This window comes from Typopeltis vanoorti, chromosome 9 (genome assembly GCF_054136105.1).
Source record: "Typopeltis vanoorti isolate ZY-2024b chromosome 9, IOZ_Tvanoo_1.0, whole genome shotgun sequence".
Classification (NCBI taxonomy): domain Eukaryota; kingdom Metazoa; phylum Arthropoda; class Arachnida; order Uropygi; family Thelyphonidae; genus Typopeltis; species Typopeltis vanoorti.
This window is the reverse complement of record NC_143557.1, coordinates 46,011,269-46,032,183: the sequence shown is the minus strand read 5'-3', so window position 1 is coordinate 46,032,183 and position 20,915 is coordinate 46,011,269. Positions and strand designations below refer to the sequence as shown.

The 20,915-nt window shown below is 34.7% G+C and overlaps 1 protein-coding gene across 3 annotated transcripts in view; it reads left to right on the top strand.

Annotated features, from left to right (window-relative positions):
* LOC150103013 (DNA-dependent protein kinase catalytic subunit-like) overlaps positions 1–20,915 on the top strand; it is an 847,149-nt gene that overhangs the window by 254,551 nt on the left and 571,683 nt on the right. For all 3 annotated transcript variants that reach the window (XM_090397444.1, XM_090397443.1, XM_090397442.1), the window contains exons 21-23: positions 2,614–2,787; positions 11,475–11,564; positions 14,499–14,709. In XM_090397444.1, the coding sequence (XP_090253570.1) occupies positions 2,614–2,787; positions 11,475–11,564; positions 14,499–14,709 (475 nt within the window). The remainder of the gene's footprint in view (positions 1–2,613; positions 2,788–11,474; positions 11,565–14,498; positions 14,710–20,915) is intronic.

Sequence of the window (20,915 nt, the reverse complement as noted above, 5' to 3'; positions counted from 1 at the left end):
ATTTTTCTATAAACACTGATTGGTAAATTACTGGAGGCTGTGTGCATAAGAAGGATGTCGAAGAATAGTAAACTGCCAGCCTTTTCTGTTTCCATGGTGAATTGAATGTGTCAATGAAGGCCATTGATCCATTGTAAGAAAGTGATAAGTTCATTTTCAGAATGAGGCCAAACAGCAAAAATATAATCAACATAACAAAACCAATAAGAGGATTGGGGATGACTGGATGAGGGGAAGGTATCTTCCAGATGGTTCAAAAAAAGTTTGCCAAAGGTGGAGACAGTGGCCTAGCCATGGCATTGCCTTCAACCTGTCTATAGATCTTGTTTTTCCAGTTGAAATATCCTGATTCTATAACAAATTCAAAAATCCTCACAATATCAGGAGGGTAATCATCATATAGTAAATTAACATTGTCAGATAACGGAATGTTGATAAAGAGGGAAACAGTATCAAAGCTGACTAACAAATCTGACTCTTGTATTTGAATATCCTTGATTTTCTCAGAAAAATGTGTGGAATTCTTGGTCTGGATTGTCTGGTATGGGCAGTTAATAAATGTGACAGAAATTTAGCAGTTCTATAGGTGGGAGAGTCAACACAATTCTGGATTTTACTGAATAATCTCCTTTATGAATTTTTGGGAGACCACATAAATGAGCAGTTCTTCCAAAATGTGTGTGTGCAACTTGTTCAAAGTATTTTGATCCCAACTAACAACTTCATCAAGCAGTTTATTTAATTGTTTAATTTGCAGGATTATAACTAATTTCTTGATATTTGTAGGTATCCTGTAAAATGCTTTGAAATTGAATAAAGGAATGAGAGGAAGATAGCCTTCATTTTACAGGATACCACCACCTAAGAAATTAGTTATAACCCTTTGTAATTTTTAATTGGTCAACCAATTGTTGTATGTACCTTGTATTTCTGTTTCTTTGATTTGCTTGTTTCTTCGCGCTGATGATGTACTATTATTTTCGGTATGAAATATCTGTAGTTTTATTTCATTAAAGTTAATTACTGTGGTTATCATGTAATTTGTTTTTTATGAGGTTTGGAACACATTGATGGGATGCTGCATACTCTATGGGAGGAGTTAAACTGGAGGAAGTAGGAGAGACAAGAGATCTAGGTTTGATGATTGATAGAAACCTGAAATTTAGGGGACATATTGCCAAGGTAGTGAAGGTAATGCAGAGGATTGCTGCAATAATGAGAAGGACACTGACCTGCAGAGATAAAATGGTTATCATTCCATTGTATAAGACTCTGATCAGACCACTCTTAGACTATTGTTCTCAGATCTGGTCTCCAGGATTTGAAGGGGATAAATTAACTGTGGAAAGAGTACAAAGGCGGATAACAAAGATGGTGTCGGGACTGTACAATGTTAGTTATGAGAATCGGCTGAGGGAGTGTGGACTGCAGAGTTTGGTGGATAAGAAGGCGGGGTGATGTGATTGAGACTTTTAAACTGTTGAGAGGTGGTTACAGGGTTGACACTGGGGAGTTCTTTCGCTTGGTTGAATAGCGGGAAGGAGTCATGACTAGAGGACTATCCCTGGAAGTTATGAAAGGAAACTGTGAGAAAGAGGGTGAGGAGTGGTTTCTTTGCATGGAGGGTGGTTGAACCATGGAATGCATTGCCTGATGGAGTGGTAAGAGCGAGAACTGTCAATGCATTTAAGGAGTGGTATGATAGACTTTGTTTTTTCCTAGGAGGGACCTCTCTCGATGAGTCTTGATAGACTTGTGTTTCTTAGACAGGACCTCCCACGGTGAGTGTTTTGACTCCATGGAGGCCTGAATAATAATTAGTAATAATAATAATAGTCATGCCACAGGTAACTTTAAGGGTTATGCTTTACTAGAAATGTTGACTGTTATTTCTTTGCTTGTAGTTTTTTCATGACACTAGTCGAATTAAGACATTATTTCTTTTAGACTTCTTTGTGAGTGGTTGAATACCAGAAAATGGTGATTCTATCATGTCCTTTCTCCACAGAAGCCTTTACAATGAGATATGAATATCAAAAGCATTTACACTATTTCATCTCCAAAATAGTTTTGAGGTAGATAATTTCCTTTCTATTGTTTTCATATAATAACAGTGTGAGCTATTTTTTATTTTTCTTGTTTATACTAGTGCAAGAATTTTACAGCATTCTATGTTTTAATCATACCAGGTAACAGCCAAGAGGTTGACTATGTTGGGAGCTCCTTCATATAATAAGTGTGCTATTTTATTTACTAATAATTAATTCAGTAGGAGCTACATGAAATTACAATTTCAGAATGATCAATATAGTTACCTCAGTTTTAACCTTATAATTTATCTTAATGCCAAAGGTAATCTTAGTTGCTATTATCTCCTTTACTCATATCTCTCTCTTCCTTTCTTTCCCCATCCCACGTTTTTTGAAATGACATTTTTTTCATCTGAATGTCATAAAATCACTTAAACTTACCTTTACGATTATTTTTCCTTTCATGTATTAATTAATGTCAGAGTCTTTTCATATTTAACCTTTTTTAAGATCACTGTTCTACAAAATGTGTTAAGGATTATTATTTTTTATTTTATTTTATTTATTTATTTTTTTTTTTAAGGAATGACCAAATCCAGCATTTATCACTGAAAGTGATATTGAAAATGTTACCATCTTTAAATGTTGATGACCTTCTTTACATCTTACCACCAGTTGTTAAACTTCAGGATCATCCAAATACATCCTGTCGTAGTACAGTGTATGAAGTAGCAAAAATAGTATATGACAAATATAGGTAAGCATTATCTTAATAATATGTATATAATATGCTTGTAGTATGTAACAGAAGGCACACGAGGATTGAGGGTCTTGGATTTAATCATCTCATCAGAGGTTGTAATTTAAAGGAGGTGTCAAATCACTCTCCACTTGGTGAGAGTGTGCCCATGAAGTGATTACCTGCGTGGTTACCAGCAGTGTGAGGACCTCTGTGAGAAAAGGGTATATGTGGAACTACAAGGATGGTGATTATAAAGAGCTCAGGAGACAGCTTGCAGGTGTAGCATGGAATGAGGAGTTAGTTGGAAAAGAGATCAGTGCAGCTTGTGGGTGGAGGGGGGGGTATTCAAGAACTCTCTGGTAGAAGCAATGTCTAAATGTATTCCAAGGGTAAGATGGTTAAATAAGGTAGGTGGGAAATGGATAAATGAACAGATTAAGCATGTGATACAGAGTAAAAAGTCATTATGGAGGCAGCATAAGAGGAGTGGTAATGATCAATTCCATTAGGATTACAAAGAACAGGCAAGGAGGATGACTTGGTTGGTAAGGATAGCAAAAGTGAAGTATGAGCAGCAGTTAGCTAATGAAGCCAAAAAGAATCCTATGGAGTTCTTTCAATATGTAGCAAGCAAAAAAAAAGAATGATTATAGAAAGATGACATTGATTGGAGAAAATGGTATAAGGACACCTACTGCGGAAGATATACTGGAGATACTTAATGAGCAGTTCATAAAGGTCTTTCATCATTGTGAATGTGATATCATGGAGAATTTGAGAGCAGTTGATGATGGGGAATAGAGACTGACTGTAATTGAGCAAGAGGGGTATGAGGAATTGAGCAAACTTGATGTTAATAAGGCTGTGGGACTTGATAATATATCACCACATATTCTGAAAGAATGTTCCAGGGAGTTGACATCTGCCTTGACATATTTTTTTAATACGAGTCTTGCACTCGGTCAAGTTCCTAAGGAGTGGAAGGAGGGCAAGATTGTGCCACTTCATAAGGGGGGGGGGGATAGAACTCAGGCATCAAATTATAGGCCTATCTGTGTGTCAGGTGTTATGGTTAATTTGTTGGAGAAGCTGGTGAGAAGTAGAATCCAGAAGTGGGTTGACAACAATGGAATGATCTTTGATGGACAGCATGGTACTAAAGGGAAGTCATGTCAGTAATCTACTTACTTATTACAATAAGGTGATGGCTTCCTTGGACAGAGGAGAGAGAGATTCTTAGATTTTGCAATGGCTTTTGATAGAATACCTCATAATAAATTGATAGTCAAACTAGAGCAGATGGGGTTGGATATTAGATTAGTGTATTGGATTGGAGACTGGCTATCTGATAGGTATCAACAAGTTGTGTATGGGGGAGCGATATCCAGGAAAAGGAAAGTCACTAGTAGTGTGCCTCAGGTGTCTGTTTGAGGACCATTCCTGTTTAACCTGTATGTTAATGATATTGGCAAAAATTTGGATGGAAATATTCAGTTGTTTGCAGATGATGCATAGTTGGGGTGAACTCTGAAGAGTAGAGAAGATATATTGTGACTTTACAAGAAGACTTGAATAGATTGGGTGAATGGGCACAGGAGTGGGGAATGATAATTCATTGTTGCAAAATTGAGGCTTTAAAATTTGTGAAACAAAGATGAGATGTTGAATTTTTGCTTGATAGGAATATATTGTTGAAGGAAATAAGAGATCTTTGGGTAATGGTGAATAAGGATCTAAAATTTAGAGGACACATTGTCAAAAGTGTGAGGACAGCACAGCGAATTCTAGGAATGATGTGGATGATATTGACCTGTAGAAGTAAGGAGATTCTTGTTTCATTGTATCAGGCTCTGATTAGGCCACACATGGACTACTGTGCACATATTTGGTTACCTGGTTTTCAAAAGGGTGAAGATATGTTTGAAACAGTCCAGAGGTGACTGACTATGGTAGTTTCTGATCTGGAATGTTGAATATGAGGAAAGGTTGAGAAGATGCAATGTACAGAGTCTAGTGGATAGGAGGAAGAGGGATGATATGATAGAGACTACAAGTTAGTAAGGGGTTGTTATATGATCAATGTTTTACAGAAAACAGTAGGAGATCTGGAGAGAACGAGGTCATCCCTGGAAGCTCTATAAGGAGGGTTTGAAAAAGGGAGCGAGAAGCAGGTTTTTATAGTTTCTAGCACGCAGCAACAACAGTTTTTAATTGGTAAACCACTGACTGACATATGTACTTTGTATTCCTGTTTCTTTGATTTGCTTGTTTCTATGCACTGATGATATACTGTTATTTTCAGTATGAAATAGCTGTGCTTTCATTTCATTAAAGTTAATTACTGTGGTTAATGTGTAATTTATTGTTTAAAGTATATAATTTGTTAGGTAGTTAATCATTTTTCTGTGGGAAGCTGTTTTGGATTTTTTGTTATCACTAAATATTTTTAGTTCATTTTGGGCCTGTGGGCTGAGAGTTGGTCTATAAACCCAATATCAGCCCTCTGCTACTTTGGACAGCTTAAGGTGAAGAATGAAATATTTTGTGTTAACAGTAGTGAGTGTTCTAGATGTGTTTTATATTTGCTCCTTCAGATTACTGAGTACTCAACAGGAGTGGAGGTTTTATTAATCCTTACACTGTAGTGATAATTGTTTAATTTTAAGGATTTTTAGATAGGTAAGCCTACCAGGAATCTAACATATTTAGCATGTACATTTTTGAAAGATTTTCATCTCTTAGTAGATAACCTTTTCACAAATAAACTGTATTCTCATGTGTGAAGAGTACTATTCTTGCTTCATGCATGTGATTACCAAAGGTCATTTCATTCTGTCTTTGGTGATGAAGCTAGCATTATCAAGGCACTTGATCATGCTAGCTTCATTCATACTTAATAGTGATTTATGGTATAAAGAATAGCAGAAGAATAAAGTAAATTAATAATTTATTAATTTATTTTAATAATACATGGAAGTCAGGAAAATAATAATAAAGTCCATAAATATCATGGTGTATCCTTCCCCCTGTCTACATTGATGGTAACATTATTATGAAATGTGAGTGAGTTACTCAAAAAAATTATCCTTCTTTAGTAAACAAAAGCTTCTTTTTCTCTTCGAAGATTAGATATTTGCCTTTTCCAGCTTCACTGGTCTTTCCATATTGCAGCTGGTCTTCTTCTCCCCCCCCCCCCATTTGGTCGATATTTATCCACCTCTTTTGGTAGTCAGTATCTTTCCATCCTAAACAGATGTCCTTTCTATTTTTCTCTTTATTCCTTGATCAACTGAGTGCAGAGTATGGATTCTCTGTCAAACTCATTCCTGTATGCTATCTCATACCAACTTTTCCAAAATTATTTTAGGGATACAGAAAGGTTGATAGGCATATCAGTCTCTCTACAACCTTGGTACAATGAGGTTATGTGTTCTTTTAAGTATGTGCTAAGTCTTTCATGTATGTGCTAAGACTGTCTTTTATGTATGTTCTAAGACTGTTTCTAAGCACAGAGAAGATTCATGGAATCTTCTCTGTGCTTAGACACAGATGACACATACATGTCAAAGGCACAGGCTGTTTGGTTGACTAATTATTGAACTAAACAGCCAGTGCCTTTGACATGTATATGACACTAACAACATGACATGCTACTGGACAACACACAGTTTGCCTCTGAAATGAAAATAACAATTATTTCTTAATTTCGATGTACTGAACACGACAATGACAATAAAATATGTTGATTGGTTCATGTTTAGGAGAGACTCGGTCCTCATTCTGTACATGGGTATCATTTGGCAATGCTGTATTTCAATCACCTGATTGCAACATATTGCATCATCCAGTCATACACAACACCCCAAGGAGCTATTGCATCATTGGCTGATGCAATGCATTTCAGTCATGATATCGTTGTTGTAAGATGATGCAATCATTAGTATAAAGTGAAGTCTTGTAGGATGAGCAAGTGTTTGTGTGATGCAGCTTCCTGGGTCATAATTCCATTTACTCCTGCATCATAAGTACTACACAAGTGATCTCTGCAGTGTAAATCGAGCAGTAGTGATGCCTCGTACTTGAGTTAATAATGCAAATAACTTTTGTTACATTTGCAGGGAAGTGACATTTGTACGTCAGAAAAAGGCATCACTCTATTAGTGTAAAACGTCTTTCAGCTTTATTTCGGATATAAGACTGGGGAGCAGGACAAGGCCCGGCCCCCACACGTATGCTGCAGTACATGTGCTAGAAATCTTCCAAATTGACTGAAAGGCGGTAAAGTGTTGATGCTGTTCATATGGTTTGGAGGGAGCCAAGCAATCATGCGAATGACTGCTACTTCTGCATGGTACCACCTATTTCAGCAGGCATCATGAGGAAAAAGTGGATAGTGGTGTACCCGAATATGCCATCTACTCTCTGACCAGTTCCGCATGGTGTAGGATTTCCTGTTCCCGAACCTCCAAAAGAATTTTCCATCGATTCAGAGGACGAAGGTGAACCTTTGTCAGGCTCTCTTGAGTCTTCGGTGTCTAATGATGATCCATATGTTGGCCACGGTGTCATCTAAGCCATACGTTCTCACACAAGAACTAATCTGGAGCTGTCTAAGGCTAAAGCAGAGTTACTGGGATCAAGATTTCTACAATGGAATCGTCTAAAGGAAACTGTCCGAGTGATTCGTTTCACACTTGTGATGAGAAGTTTGCACCTTACTTCTGATGAATGCCCTTCAAATCAAACATGACCTGCACAAATGGTGAATATTTATAGACTTCTCGAAATTGATTCTCAAGACAGCTTCTATCTGTTCCAATCAGACATGCTGTATACATTAATGAAACCTATGACAACCTAAAACAGCTTTTGGACTGTCTTCAGTACAGTAAGTGTGACTGGCATCTCTGTGGTGACTGGAAAGTCACATTTCTGTTGATGGGTCTACAGCTGGAATATACAAAGTACAAATATCCCTCGATTAATGTGGTTAATAAATCCCTCAATGTTACCATATATATCAAAATTGTGTTAATCAAATCTAATAATCAATGGTAAAATTTACAATTCGTCCATGATCGATTACTGTATTAATAATTTTTTATTAATACAGTAATCGATCTTATATATGGTACTCTTTTAGGAAAGATAAAATATGAATGCAAAGTAAATGTTTAATAAATGCTTGTGCCTACATTATTTACTGCAATATTTTTATCAAAAGAAGTTATCAAGAGTTGTTTGAACAGTTTTAGTTTTTTTCTTATTGGCATAAATTCTACGACAACAAGCAAGATGACTCTCCAGACCTCGGTAAACAAGCAGTAAAACGTAAAGAAAAAAACACTGCAAATATAATACACGATGATACAAATTAAGTGGATATTGAATCAAACATTATTACATAGCCGAATATAGAAACTACAAGAGTTTCATGCCGAATATATAGAAACTAAAAGTTTTGGCAGATGCAAGCATAAGCAACCTTATTGGCAACTCATAGTAAAGGTGGAGTAAGCTCCAGATCACTTTCCTTAGTATTTTCAATAATGTAAAGCACATCTACTAGAGCATCACTTCCCAAACTGTGGGCCGCTGCCCCCCTTGGGGGCTGTAGCTTTTGTTGAGGGAGCCATGAAATAATGAAAACAAATTTAAAATGTTTTAAGACTAAGTAGATTTTTTTTATTTTAAAACAAACGTATTTAACTTTTATTATTTATTATTTCTTTTTTGTTATTTTTTATATTTTAATGGAAAAATTCACACATTGGTGTTGGTGTTCACAAACTTTGCTTCCTTCGTATTTCAGCGCTTAATGAATATTAGTAAATATTGCTTATTGATATGTTTCATTTCAAAGCAGTGGTTAATTGTATTTACTTCAAATGCTCTCCAGGGAAGCTCCAAATCTTCCTGTCCCTTTCATCACACGTTCGTAATCAGGGACTGTTGATATTGACTTTATATACATATCAAAACTCATTTTATATTATCACCGTCATCCGAGCCAGTTTTCTGTCACCAATAAAAGTTTCACATATACTTCACACATGAAAAAAAGCTTAAACAAATTCATGTGGGAAGATAGTAACTCCCTTGCAGTGGTAAACAACACTCCTCTCTAACAGCCGCTATACTGCAGAGGCAATAAAAACAAGTACTTTTATTATGCTATTTATTTCTCAACAAATAGTGCAATTAGAGACAACTGGGATAAAAACACACTAATTAATGAATCACATGTCCCCTCATACAGAAACTATGCTATATATATAGACAGAAACAAAACCATATGTTGCATGGGCAAACACAGTATCTAACTAAAAACTATTGTTATTAATTAGATGTGTGCGAGTTCGATTTCCCAAGGCAGCAATAAAATTCAACCGAACGTGTTAAAATTCGTAAAAGTGTGTTAAAACTAAGTAATATATATATAATGAATGTTATGGCAGTTTCACATATGGAATTCGGTTGAAGAGAGTTAGCATTTCAACTCAATTATCAGCTATGCTTTTATCTTTCGGTTGCGCGATCTTTTGTTAATACCGCACCAATCATATGCATGTTTTAATAACTTGCCTTTGCTGTCTGTTTCGCGTTAGGCTTAATTACCGTAAAGGGAGAAAAGTCACAAAAGAGAAAAATGTTCCTGGTCTGGGGATTCCCTTATTCAGGTAATATTCACTAATTTCATGTTATCAGTCTGTGGTGTGCCAGTATCGGTAAGTGGTGATATTATTTGATCTGTTCTACATTAAAAAAATTAACCCTGAGATGGATAAGTGGCTGATAAAAAAAATTAAAAAAAATCCCGCGAACAATCAGAAGAAGCAGAAACAGACTCAAAAAAAGGACAGTATTTCATATTTTACCAAAACAGCCTGCATCGTCTTCAGAACCAAACGATAAGAGGCAAAAAATTTAACGTATGCATTTGATTTTTGCAATATTCGCTGTGTATGTTTTGTATTGAATATAAATACAAAAAATATTATAATAATATATATCTCTATTACGATTTTTTGTCAAGGGGGGGGCCATGAAATATTTTAATTTTGCAAAGGGGGCCCAGACATCCAGAAGTTTGGGAAGCACTGTACTAGAGGACATGTATGATAAATAAGCCTTTGGCTCTCTATTTCAGTAATACATGATGGTTTATTTATTTTCAATTACAATCTAGAAATTATTGAACAACGAATAAAAATAAAATAAATAAAAAAACTAAACCACACTATGCTGACATCAGAGGTCGCTGTATCTCCCAGATACAATTTTACTGTCAAATATCACAAACATTTACAACATGTATTAAACCAAACTGTGGGAATATCACTCGTGACATATGAATGCACAGCTACCCATGACCTCCAAGCTATACACTGAATTGTGTAAAAATATTTATATTAAATATTTTGCATGTATCTGTCAGATCAGCTGAGAGCTTTGCAGGGTTAAAAGCGCGTTAATCAAAACTCTTGCTGTGTATATCAAGGGATTGCCACAATTAATTTCGGCGCATTAATCAAATCCCGTGTTAAGCTAGGGATACCTGCACTGCTGTTTTTTTTTTTTGTGTGAATGGGGCAGCTGAGCAATGACTTTGCATTATGTGAAGAGAGAGACTGTCCTGGGAGGAAATCTCTGAAGGTCAGAGAGAAGAAACTGCAACACCCAGCACTTGCAGAAATGCACAAAATTCTGCTACTGCCTCATACATATCAAACTTGGTCTGGTAAAAAAATTTGTAAAAGCCATGTATTGGACTATGATATCCTGTACACCCCTTGAGGGTACATGCCAAGAATTTGATGATGATTGAATAAATTTTGGAATAAGAGAGAAATTAGTCGGAACACTAAATTAGCTGTGTACAAGACAGTGTTCAAACCAGTTTTAACTTATGGATCTGAGAGCTGGGTCAGAAGTAAAACACTTGACCAAAGACTAGAGATCGCAGGTATGAGAGTCCTGAGAAAGATTATAGGTGAACAGATGGCATCAATGGCAATATCATATTAAAAACGAGGATATTAGGAAAGAACTAGACATTGTCAGCATCCAGGAATGCTTTAGCAGAGCTAATCTCAGGTGGTATAGTCACTTAAACAGAATGGGCGAGGAAAGATTAGCAAAGCAAGTGTTCTCTGCCATGTTGGCAGGAAAACGACCCAGAGGAAGACCAAGACATAGGTGGATTGATACGGTACAAAGTGCCTTAGACAATAGAAATATAAGATCTGATAATGTTGGAGTCTTGACAAGTAACAGACTAATTTGGAGGAAAATTGTAGATAGGGAGTTAATAATGATGCAAATTTTTCATGTAGTACTATCATATCCTGTACACCCCTTGAGGGTGCATGTCAGGAATTTGATGATGTACTGGACTGGATCAACTTTCAAGTACTTGGCTGACAAATTCCCCCGACATAGTGAATATATAGGTTTTTTGAACATTAGTACCTGTTGTATTTATAATAGTTAATTTAGTATAATAATATTTTTATGTTAATAGTATTAATAATTTTATCTGATTAAATGTTAATAGAGGGGTAATCTGTTTAAAATATGGTTGTGGTGTTTTGATAAATGATTCTCCTTTATTTTCGTTCCTTCGCTAAATATATATATATATATATATATATATATATTTTTTTTTTTTTTTTTTTTTTTTTTTTTTTTTTTTTTTCCAGAAATAGCAATGGTGCAAAAGAAATTGAAACCACTAGACTAGGCAAAGAAATCCTACTTCAGGGACTTGCAGATCCTAATATTCCTTTGAGGTTTGTTTATGAAATTTGATATCTAATATCTAATTTAACTTCTGTTGTTTGGATAACTAGTAGAGCTCAAAGATTGAAGGTGGGAACTTAAATTGTAACATTTCATTCTGTCTGTGATTTCTACCTTCAGATTACATAAAAAAAAATTAAGATTATCTGCTCTGCAAAGGATCATCCTCAATTCTTTGCTTTTTCTCTCTCTCTTCACCTCCCTCCGATGTTTAACAAATATCTGGCAGTTGTATACTTACCTATTGTGGCTTGACTTGCTTTTTGTTTAAATTATACTGTTTAAATTATAAAAAAAAACTCAGCACACCCAAATTGCTAATGGATGTATAGGTTTACAACCTCTTATCAGATGTATCCCAGATTATTTATTATTTGTGTGTGTGTGTGTGTGTGTGTGTGTGTGTGTGTGTGTGTGTGTGTGTGTGTGTGTGTGTGTGTGTGTGTGTGTGTGTGTGTGTGTTTACATTTTCCTTCTAATAGTAAACGTACCAGGAGTTAATTTATTCCTACATGCTCCGTTGCATATAATGCATATATTACATGTAGCTTCCCAACCTTTACATCCATAAATATACACATATTCACACTATATAATTCATACAATATCAGTAATTTATGTTACATTATAACTACTAGAAGTTGATCTTATTGGCAAATTTAATTAATTCTGTGTAATACTTTTTGATAAGTCTGTTTTGACACTGGCCATTTGTCTCTGGAAGTGATGAAGTGTTGTATTAGGGGCATCTGGATGGAGTCCAGTAGCTGACAGTCGTAAAGTATGTGGTCAACAGTCTGTTGAAGGTGTGGACTACTAATGCATGATGGTGATTCCAGGATATGGAATTTGTGTAAGTAGTGTCTTTGTTTTCCATGTCCCATTAGTAGCATGGTTAAGCCTGGAGAAATGGTGTGTTTTTTCAGCCAGAGTCTGCTTCTGATGCTTGGCAAGAATTCTTTTGTTGTTAATCCGTTTTTTGATGTTTTCCATTCTTCTTCCCACAAGTTTAAGCTTCTTTCTTCTGCAAGTGTTTTTATAGCAGATTTCGAGTACTTTTGTAACTTGTTTAAAGCCAATTTTAACCAGCTGATCTGCTCTCTCGTTTCCTGCTGCCACCGGTATATGTGTTCACCCAACAGAATTTGATTTCCCATCCTGATAAAGTGAGATTCCAAACCAGATTTCTTGTTGTTCTATTAATGCTATATGGTTCCTCTGGTTTTTTATACCATCTATAGTGCTTCTACTATCACTGTAAATTGTTGCTGTCTTTTGATAAGAGGTGTTGAATTCTAATTCCTGGAGATATGTAAGTGAATGAACTATAGCAAGTTGTTCTGCTTGGTTGTTGGAACAGGAGGATGCAGTCTAGAGCAGCATTCTTGTATAATGGACTGCCTGTTATATGCAATGAAAGAACAACAACATTCCTTCTGGTTTTGCATCCGTCAGTGTATATATTGAATTTGTCACTTTCAGAGCTTTCCTTCTTAATTCTCTTTGCTGGGTGAGGCCAGCAGACATTCGTAGCAATTTGGATCAATGTTGTAATTTTAGTTATATCTTCCGGAAATGACTTCATACATTTCTTGTATGAATTCTTGTATTTTCAGGCAGATCAGTGTTCGAGCTGCAATAACACAAGCTGCCTCGAAAAATATTGTCCTGTATCATTAAATTATACATATGGCTATAAGGCATTGAACTCTGTTTAGATTTTGTTGGTTTTTCTTTGATTTTAGTGTATGTTTCCAGGCAGGTACAGCATAAGATATCAGTGGTAGTATAGCTCGGGTATATATTGTTTTCAGCACTCGTTGGCTTAATCCCCATTTAATCCTTGCTGACTTTGCTAGAATGTTTACAATTTGTAGGCTTTTTTTGGCAACATATGAGATGTGCTTGTTGAAGGTAAATTTTTCATCTATTGTTACTTCTAGGTATTTTAGCTCACTGGCTACCTCGAGAACTTCCCTGTTTAGGAAGACCATTACAGGTTGTTTTGATTTTTTATGTGAAACGTGGAGCACTTTAGACTTGGTGCTATTGAAGGTAACTTTCTTCTCACGTGCCTACTCCTACTCTGCAACTTTAAAGTGTTCTTCATTGCCCGGTACTTCTAACTGTAAACTATCGCATCCCCAAATCATGTGTGTGTGTGTTAATCAATCCCACATATAAGAGAATACAAAAAACTATAACAAAGTGCTGTGTGTGTAGACAGGTGATCAAGGAGAAAAGCAGACATGAAATATAGGAAAGATATGAAGGATGGAATAGTTTTGTTTGGTTTTAAATGTTGAAAGGGTAATAGTGGAGCATGTAATATTTCATCAGGATTTTCAGAATTATCAAAATTATCACTCTGCTCAAAAGAAGTGCATTGTTGCTTAGAGGTCTATTATGATTCTTAATCGCATTACTTCTCTTATCTCTCAATAGTTGGCCATAGCCTGTGTCCCTCTCTGTTATAGCATAAATATTTTTTTTCTTGTTAGAAGGATATATTGTGTTGTAATTATAAATGGCCCTGATTATATATACAGAGTACTGTATGCCTTCAGTTGAAGGTACAGTACTCTGCATAACTAGAAGATAATTGAATGTCTTTATATTTACCATTTAAACTGAATCTTGTTAATTCAGAGACATGAAGAATATTAAATTTGATCTTACTCAGCTGATACTGCTTTTAAAGCTATACATGTTCAGGACTGCTATTACAGTACACTTTCCTCTTTTTAACTTGTAGATTTTACTGGCTTGATTCTGTATTTATACTTTTAAAATACATGAAGCTTCTCAAAATAATAAATAATGACTAGCTGTTAGAAGAGATTTAAGACTCACCTTGAAATATCCAATTATATTAGCTTCTGATATCAATTTTATGTCATTATAAACAGTTTAATTTTTTTCAGGTTAACAATTGATAACTTTTGGAGTGATGAATCACACCTTCCTACAGGAACAGAAAGAAGGCTTCTGTCCTTATTAAAAAATATGTATTCTCCATCTACAGAAAAAAGTTTCTTACAGTATGTTACATATCTTCTGATGGAAATGACATCTCGCAGTCCTGATTATAAAAACAAACTTTTCAAATATCCACTCTCACAATGTACCTTTCAAGTATGTAATTTAATATTAAATAAATGATTTTATAATATTTTAGTTTCATTCCTAATAAATAGTTTTATGGAAATTTTGATTATCAATGAAAGAAATCTTTGTCACATGATTGTTACATTTTGTAATGAAAATTCTTTCCATAAAAATGTTAAGTTAAAAAAAAAATCTAAAAATTATTGATATGAATTTAAACATCAGACATCTGTTAATGTGCATAAAATTTCACTAATCCATAAATTTTGACTAATTATATATATATATATATATTATATATATAATTTTCTTTTTAATGTCTTCCACTCATGAAAGGTGGAAAAACTATAATTACATGAGTAGTACATGGGGTGTTAAATTTTTTATAATTTTCTTTATTATTTTGTATATTATTTATTTTTTTACATGGCTTGGAAACCCTACTCTGAAGACCAAACATGACAGTTTTTCAAGCCATTTTTAGACTTCCACTAAGTGTGTTTGGTTGCCAAGATTTGTAAGTGGATGGAAAATTGGTTTGTTAACCATTCGACCAACTAGGTACATCACGCCTGATTGGATTGGTCATAAAATGATTGTCTTTCAGATTTTTAGTAAGTCAATACATTGATGATACACTGGCATCATATAAATCTCCTCAACTTTGCTTCATCAGCAAACAGCTGAAATATCCTCTTCAACCTGTTACCACATGCGAGACTAGAATACCAGGTGAGTATCATCATGAATGTACCTTTTCTAATGGAAGGAAACACTAGCTATATCTCTATATGATTGATAACTTATTATGTATTGAAAGACCACTCCTTTGCATATTGGAAGCCTAAAGTGCATTGGAAACCTTTAGTACATTAGTGTCATGGATGGACTAAGAGTGTTTTGTATTTTCTTATATTTATTTATTTATTTATATTTTGCATTTGTATTTATTTTTTACATAATTTGGAAACTCTGCTTGAGAGACCCAACATGGAACTTTCTTTCATACAATCTATTCAAGTAGTCATGTTAGTTCACAATATCTGCTTGACTCTGTATTGTTCTCTTCAGTTTTGCATTTCCTGCAAACAGTTGTATATCATCAGTTATACCCAGTGGTGAGCTAATTTTAACAAAGGGCTCGCATCGTCGAGCAAAAAAAAAAAAAAAAAAAAAAAAAAAAAAAAAAAAAAAACCTCCACCAATGCCATCTATCGCCGACTACCATCACTAGTATTTCCAGAGACAATCACAAGCATCCATTCCCATGGCGGGGTGTTTGTGAACGCTAATGGATGTTCGCGGGATGTTTATAAACAAAATAAATTTGTTTTGTTTGCGATAGAAGTTTTTATGACAAACAATCTATAAATAATATATAAATATTATCTAAACACAATAATATTGAAATATGTTATATTTCTCTTTTGTTTTTATACTTCCAAGTGGTAATCAATGGTACCAATCAAGGGGCATTATTTTATAGTCCTATTTATTTATATGAGACTACCAAAAGTGAATTCTTATTTGTAAAATGGTAGTAACAGAAACTATAATATTTTACTTAAGTATAAAGAGCTAATAAGCTTCATTTCGGCAATGAAAACATTACTTAAATTAAGGGGATATTGCGGGATTTAATATCCCCTTAATTTAAGCTATGCGGGATTTAATATCCCCTTAATTTAAGTATAATAATATTTTATTTAATAAAATCACTTTCGAAACTATGAGACGATTTTACATAAAAAAAAAAAAAAGAAAACTCGCTGTCTGGTGCACATTTACCCAGAAAAGATTCTCTCCTTTACAGGTTAACATTTACAAACAATTACTTTAAGGAAATACATATGACAACAGCTGCCACACCTTATTTCCTCCTTCACGTCTTGTGTTCTTCTAGGAGGATCTATAGTCAAGCGATGATTTTCTAGAAAAGATTTGACATAGGGATTCGGATTAAATTCATTCGAGAGTTTCCCATTTATACATATTGTCATTAAATCCAAAATACGCTATAGTGAAAGAAGATCTCTTCATCGTTACGATGTTATTCATCACACTGAAGCTTGTTCGGCTTCAGCGCTGCAAACTGCAATTGTTGCCATAATTGACTTTTTTCGCCGTGCTGGGAATTTCGTTTTGTAAATTTCCAGTCAAAGCCATTTCCACTAAATATCTAAAATCATTCATTTTAATTTCATATTTCAAAATAAAATTTAAAGATTTTTATCTTTTTTTTCCCTTCTAACCATGGACATGTAACTTCTTCCATTCTCCTTGTTTCAGGATAACATACATTTCAAATGTTTTTGAGTTCATCTTCCAAACCTCATAATTTTCATTTTTAAGTTTAAAATTTTTTTGCTGTATTAATCTATCCTTTAAAGACATTATAAGAGAGTTTAGTAATGTTTCTCGTGGTAGTTTGTGAAATCTGATTTTGCTTTAAATTGCTGTTCCTTTAAATTGTTTTGATTTTAACATGGTATCAATTTTAGATTTACAAGAACCTACAGAATTTTTAAAATCATTAATTGCATTACTTGTTTGCATGATTAAGGAGTTAGCCCTTATAATACTTATATTACAACTTTGTAGAGATTCTGACAGATATGATAATTCCTGTAGGATATCAATCATTAATGCTGGATCTTTTAAAAATTCAAATTGAGAAGTCGGTTTAAAAAGCCCTTATATTTATCGTTCGATGCAAAATGCTTGCATAAAGCTGGGTAATTTCTCCACACAGCAAGAGCCGTTCGTAAACTGCAAGCTGCCCATCGTGGTCCAAACGCACGGCCGATCTTTAAAATTTTGATACCAAGGTCTTTTGCAATCGTATTTAATTCTCATTGATGTTTTGGTGATTGATGATGAAAAGCATATAATTTATCCATAAATATTTCAAAATGATTTATTTCTTTAATTTTTTATCGAATCCTCTAATGCTAATTGTAAACGATGAGCTACGCAATGCCAAATCACAATGTTGGGAAATGTTTATAGAAGTTTGATTGCAACACCTGATTTGTTTCTGCATTACACTAGCTCTATCAGAACAAACTGCAATAAGATGATTTTTTAAATTGTTATCAGAAAATCCATATGAATTTAAAGTAGCATGTATACATTCGTGGTGGTATTTTCTAGTTCTGCAAGATCTACAAAAATCATATATGGTTCAGTGAGCTCAACTTGTATGTGAATAACTAAAACACTTTTTTTTCTATAATAGCAGACGAATTAACAACATTATCGATTCGGCTGCCATTATAGAAAGTTTGCATTTTTTTTTTCTATTATTTTGGAGAATATTTTTAATTTTATTTGTCTAGAAATATGTTCAACTATTCTAATTCATGAGAATCTAGAATGCAACAATAATCCTAGAACAATATCATTTTTAATTTGGAGCTCGATTAAATCTGGCAAATCAGACATAGGTCAGTTTCTCTTCACCAAACTATAAACAGAATTAAACATTTTTGAAGTTATCAAAATTTCTTTTTCATTTAGTTTGTCAATTAAATTTGGTAACATAGATTTTCTACATTCTTCGTTTATTTTTATGATTTTATTATGAGCAAATGATTCATTATGTTTGGATAACTTTTTACGCAAAGATGCAGTTCTTGAGTCTGTAGTGTTTCCATTCGGTTCTATTTTCATTTCTACTCATTCCTTTAATAGGTGACAACTTTTTTCTCTTTGAACATTTAAGTTTTTTTATTTTGAGCAAACATGACATCCTAATTTACCGTTTTTAACTTCCAACCACTTATACATACTGCGTTTAGAAATGCGATGCTTGCTTCTCATTCCATTAATCAGGTAAATTGTTTTCTTTTTCTCCTCCAACTTGTTGCATATTCATTGAATCAATGTACGTATTATCTTCAACTTCATCTTCGACTTCATTTTCAACAGCAGTAGAATCAGCAGAATCACTTTTCATTATTTTTTTTCCCAAAAAAATTTAATATAATAAATTTCACTGTCTTTTCATGTTTCACAGGTAAAAATACTTTTATAGTTATAAAAATAAAATTTGTTGAATCTACAGTTTTTAAATTTTAAACACAAACAACTGTTATACATCAGTGTACTGACGAACACAGAACTAATGTCCAGTGGAACAACCTGCTGATGACAGATTTACAAACATCTGATTGTCTAGTGGTTTTACCATACGATTGCATAAATTTTCTTTATAGAGGAGTTGAAACAATAATTCCAAATAATGCATACACTGCCGAATAGACTAATTTTTGTTAGATTACCGAACGAGTTTGTGGCTTAATATATTTCAAGAAATTATTTTGTTGTAGTTTTTTTTAATAAAAAGTAAAGAAGAAGAACAAGAGGCCTCTAAATTTGAGAAAAATTTAACAAAAGGCTCGAGCGAGCCCCTTATAGCTCACCACTGGCTATACCCATCCTGGTATCATTAATATACAGGTTGAACAGCAAAACATTATAAAAATTTGTATGGAATCACACTATTGGTTCAATTAACCAGGTTTTGTAGAACTTGAGCCACATCCAAGAACAGTTCTGATTTAATTTATGTAGTGACCTGGCTCTCTTTCACCTGGTTAAATACACAAATCTCAATATTATGCGTAGAGCCTGGGCTTCAAAGCAGCTTGTCCTGGAAGTTCTGCAAAACCTGGCTAATTGTAATTGAATTGAATAGATTTTGGTGCACCCACCTTATATCACTTACAGCAGTTTACCATGACAAGTGCCACTCTGCTATTGTCACCTCTACGCTCTTGTCTGTCGTTATTCTCATGGTCATTTCATTGTTGGTCTTTATTTAGTGTGTATCTTTAGAGTCTTGATAATGCTAGCTTTTGCAAGTAAAACATTGGCATGTTTTATATTTCAATTAAGTTAGTAAATTATTTATTTTCATTCCAATTCTATATATTTTTATTTTATTATTATTATTATTTAGCAGTCAAAAGACTCATCGCAAGAGGTCCTTCCTGGGAAACACAAGTCTATCAAGACTCATCCCTCCTAGGAAACACAAAGTTCATCATACCACTCCTTAAACTCATTGACCATTCTCGCTCTCGCCACTCTATCAGGCAATGCATTCCATGGCTCAACCACCCTCCATGCAAAGAAACCACTCCTCATCCTCTTGCCTCATAGTTTCCTTTCATAACTTTCAGGGATTGGCCCTTGTCATCACCCCTTCCTGCTGTTCAACGAAGCAAAAGAACTCCCAGTGTCAACTCTGTAACCACCTCTCAACAGTTTAAAAGTCTCAATCATATCACCCCTCCTTCTTCTATCCACCAGACTCTGCAGTCCACTTTATCTCAGCCAGTCCTCATAACTAACATTGTACAGTCCTGAAACCATCTTTGTTATCCGCCTTTGTATCCTTTGTATCCTTAATTTATCCCCTTGAAATCCTGGGGACCAAATCTGAGAACAATAGTCTAAGTGTGGTCTGATCAGGGTATTATACAATGGAATGATAACTCTTTTATCTCTGCAGGTCAGTGTCCTTCTCATTATTGCAGCAATCCTCTGTGTTCCCTTGTCTCCCCTACTTCCTCCAGTATAGCTCCTCCAATAGAGTATGCAGCGTCCAATCAATGTGTCCCAAACCTCAAGACCTTACATATGCATTAAACCGACACCCCATTCATTTGCCCATCTGTCTAGCTTATTCAACTCCTCTTGCAGGGCTGCCAGATGGGCAAATGAATGTGGGTATCAGTTTAATGCATATGTAAGGTCTTGAGGTTTGGGACACATCGATGGGATGCTGCATACTCTATTGGAGGCGCTATACTGGAGGAAGTACAGGAGGCAAGAGATCTGGGGTTGATGATTGATAAAAACCTGAAATTCAGGGGACATATTGCAAAGGTAGTGAAGGCAACACAGAGGATTGCTACAATAATAATAAGGACACTGACCTGCAGAGATAAAAGAGTTATCATTCTGTTGTATAATACTAATAATCCTTCCCAGCTTCACATCATCCGCAAACAACTGAATATCCCCCTGCAATTCACTGACAATGTCATTGATATAAAGGTTAAACAATATAGGTCCCACTATACACTACTCTCTGATACCTATCGGACAGCCAATCCTGATTCCAGTTGACCAACCTGACATCCAAATCCATGTGCTGCGACTTAAATATCAGCTTATCATGTGGCACCCTGTCAAATGCCTTCGCTAAATCCAAGAAAATGGCA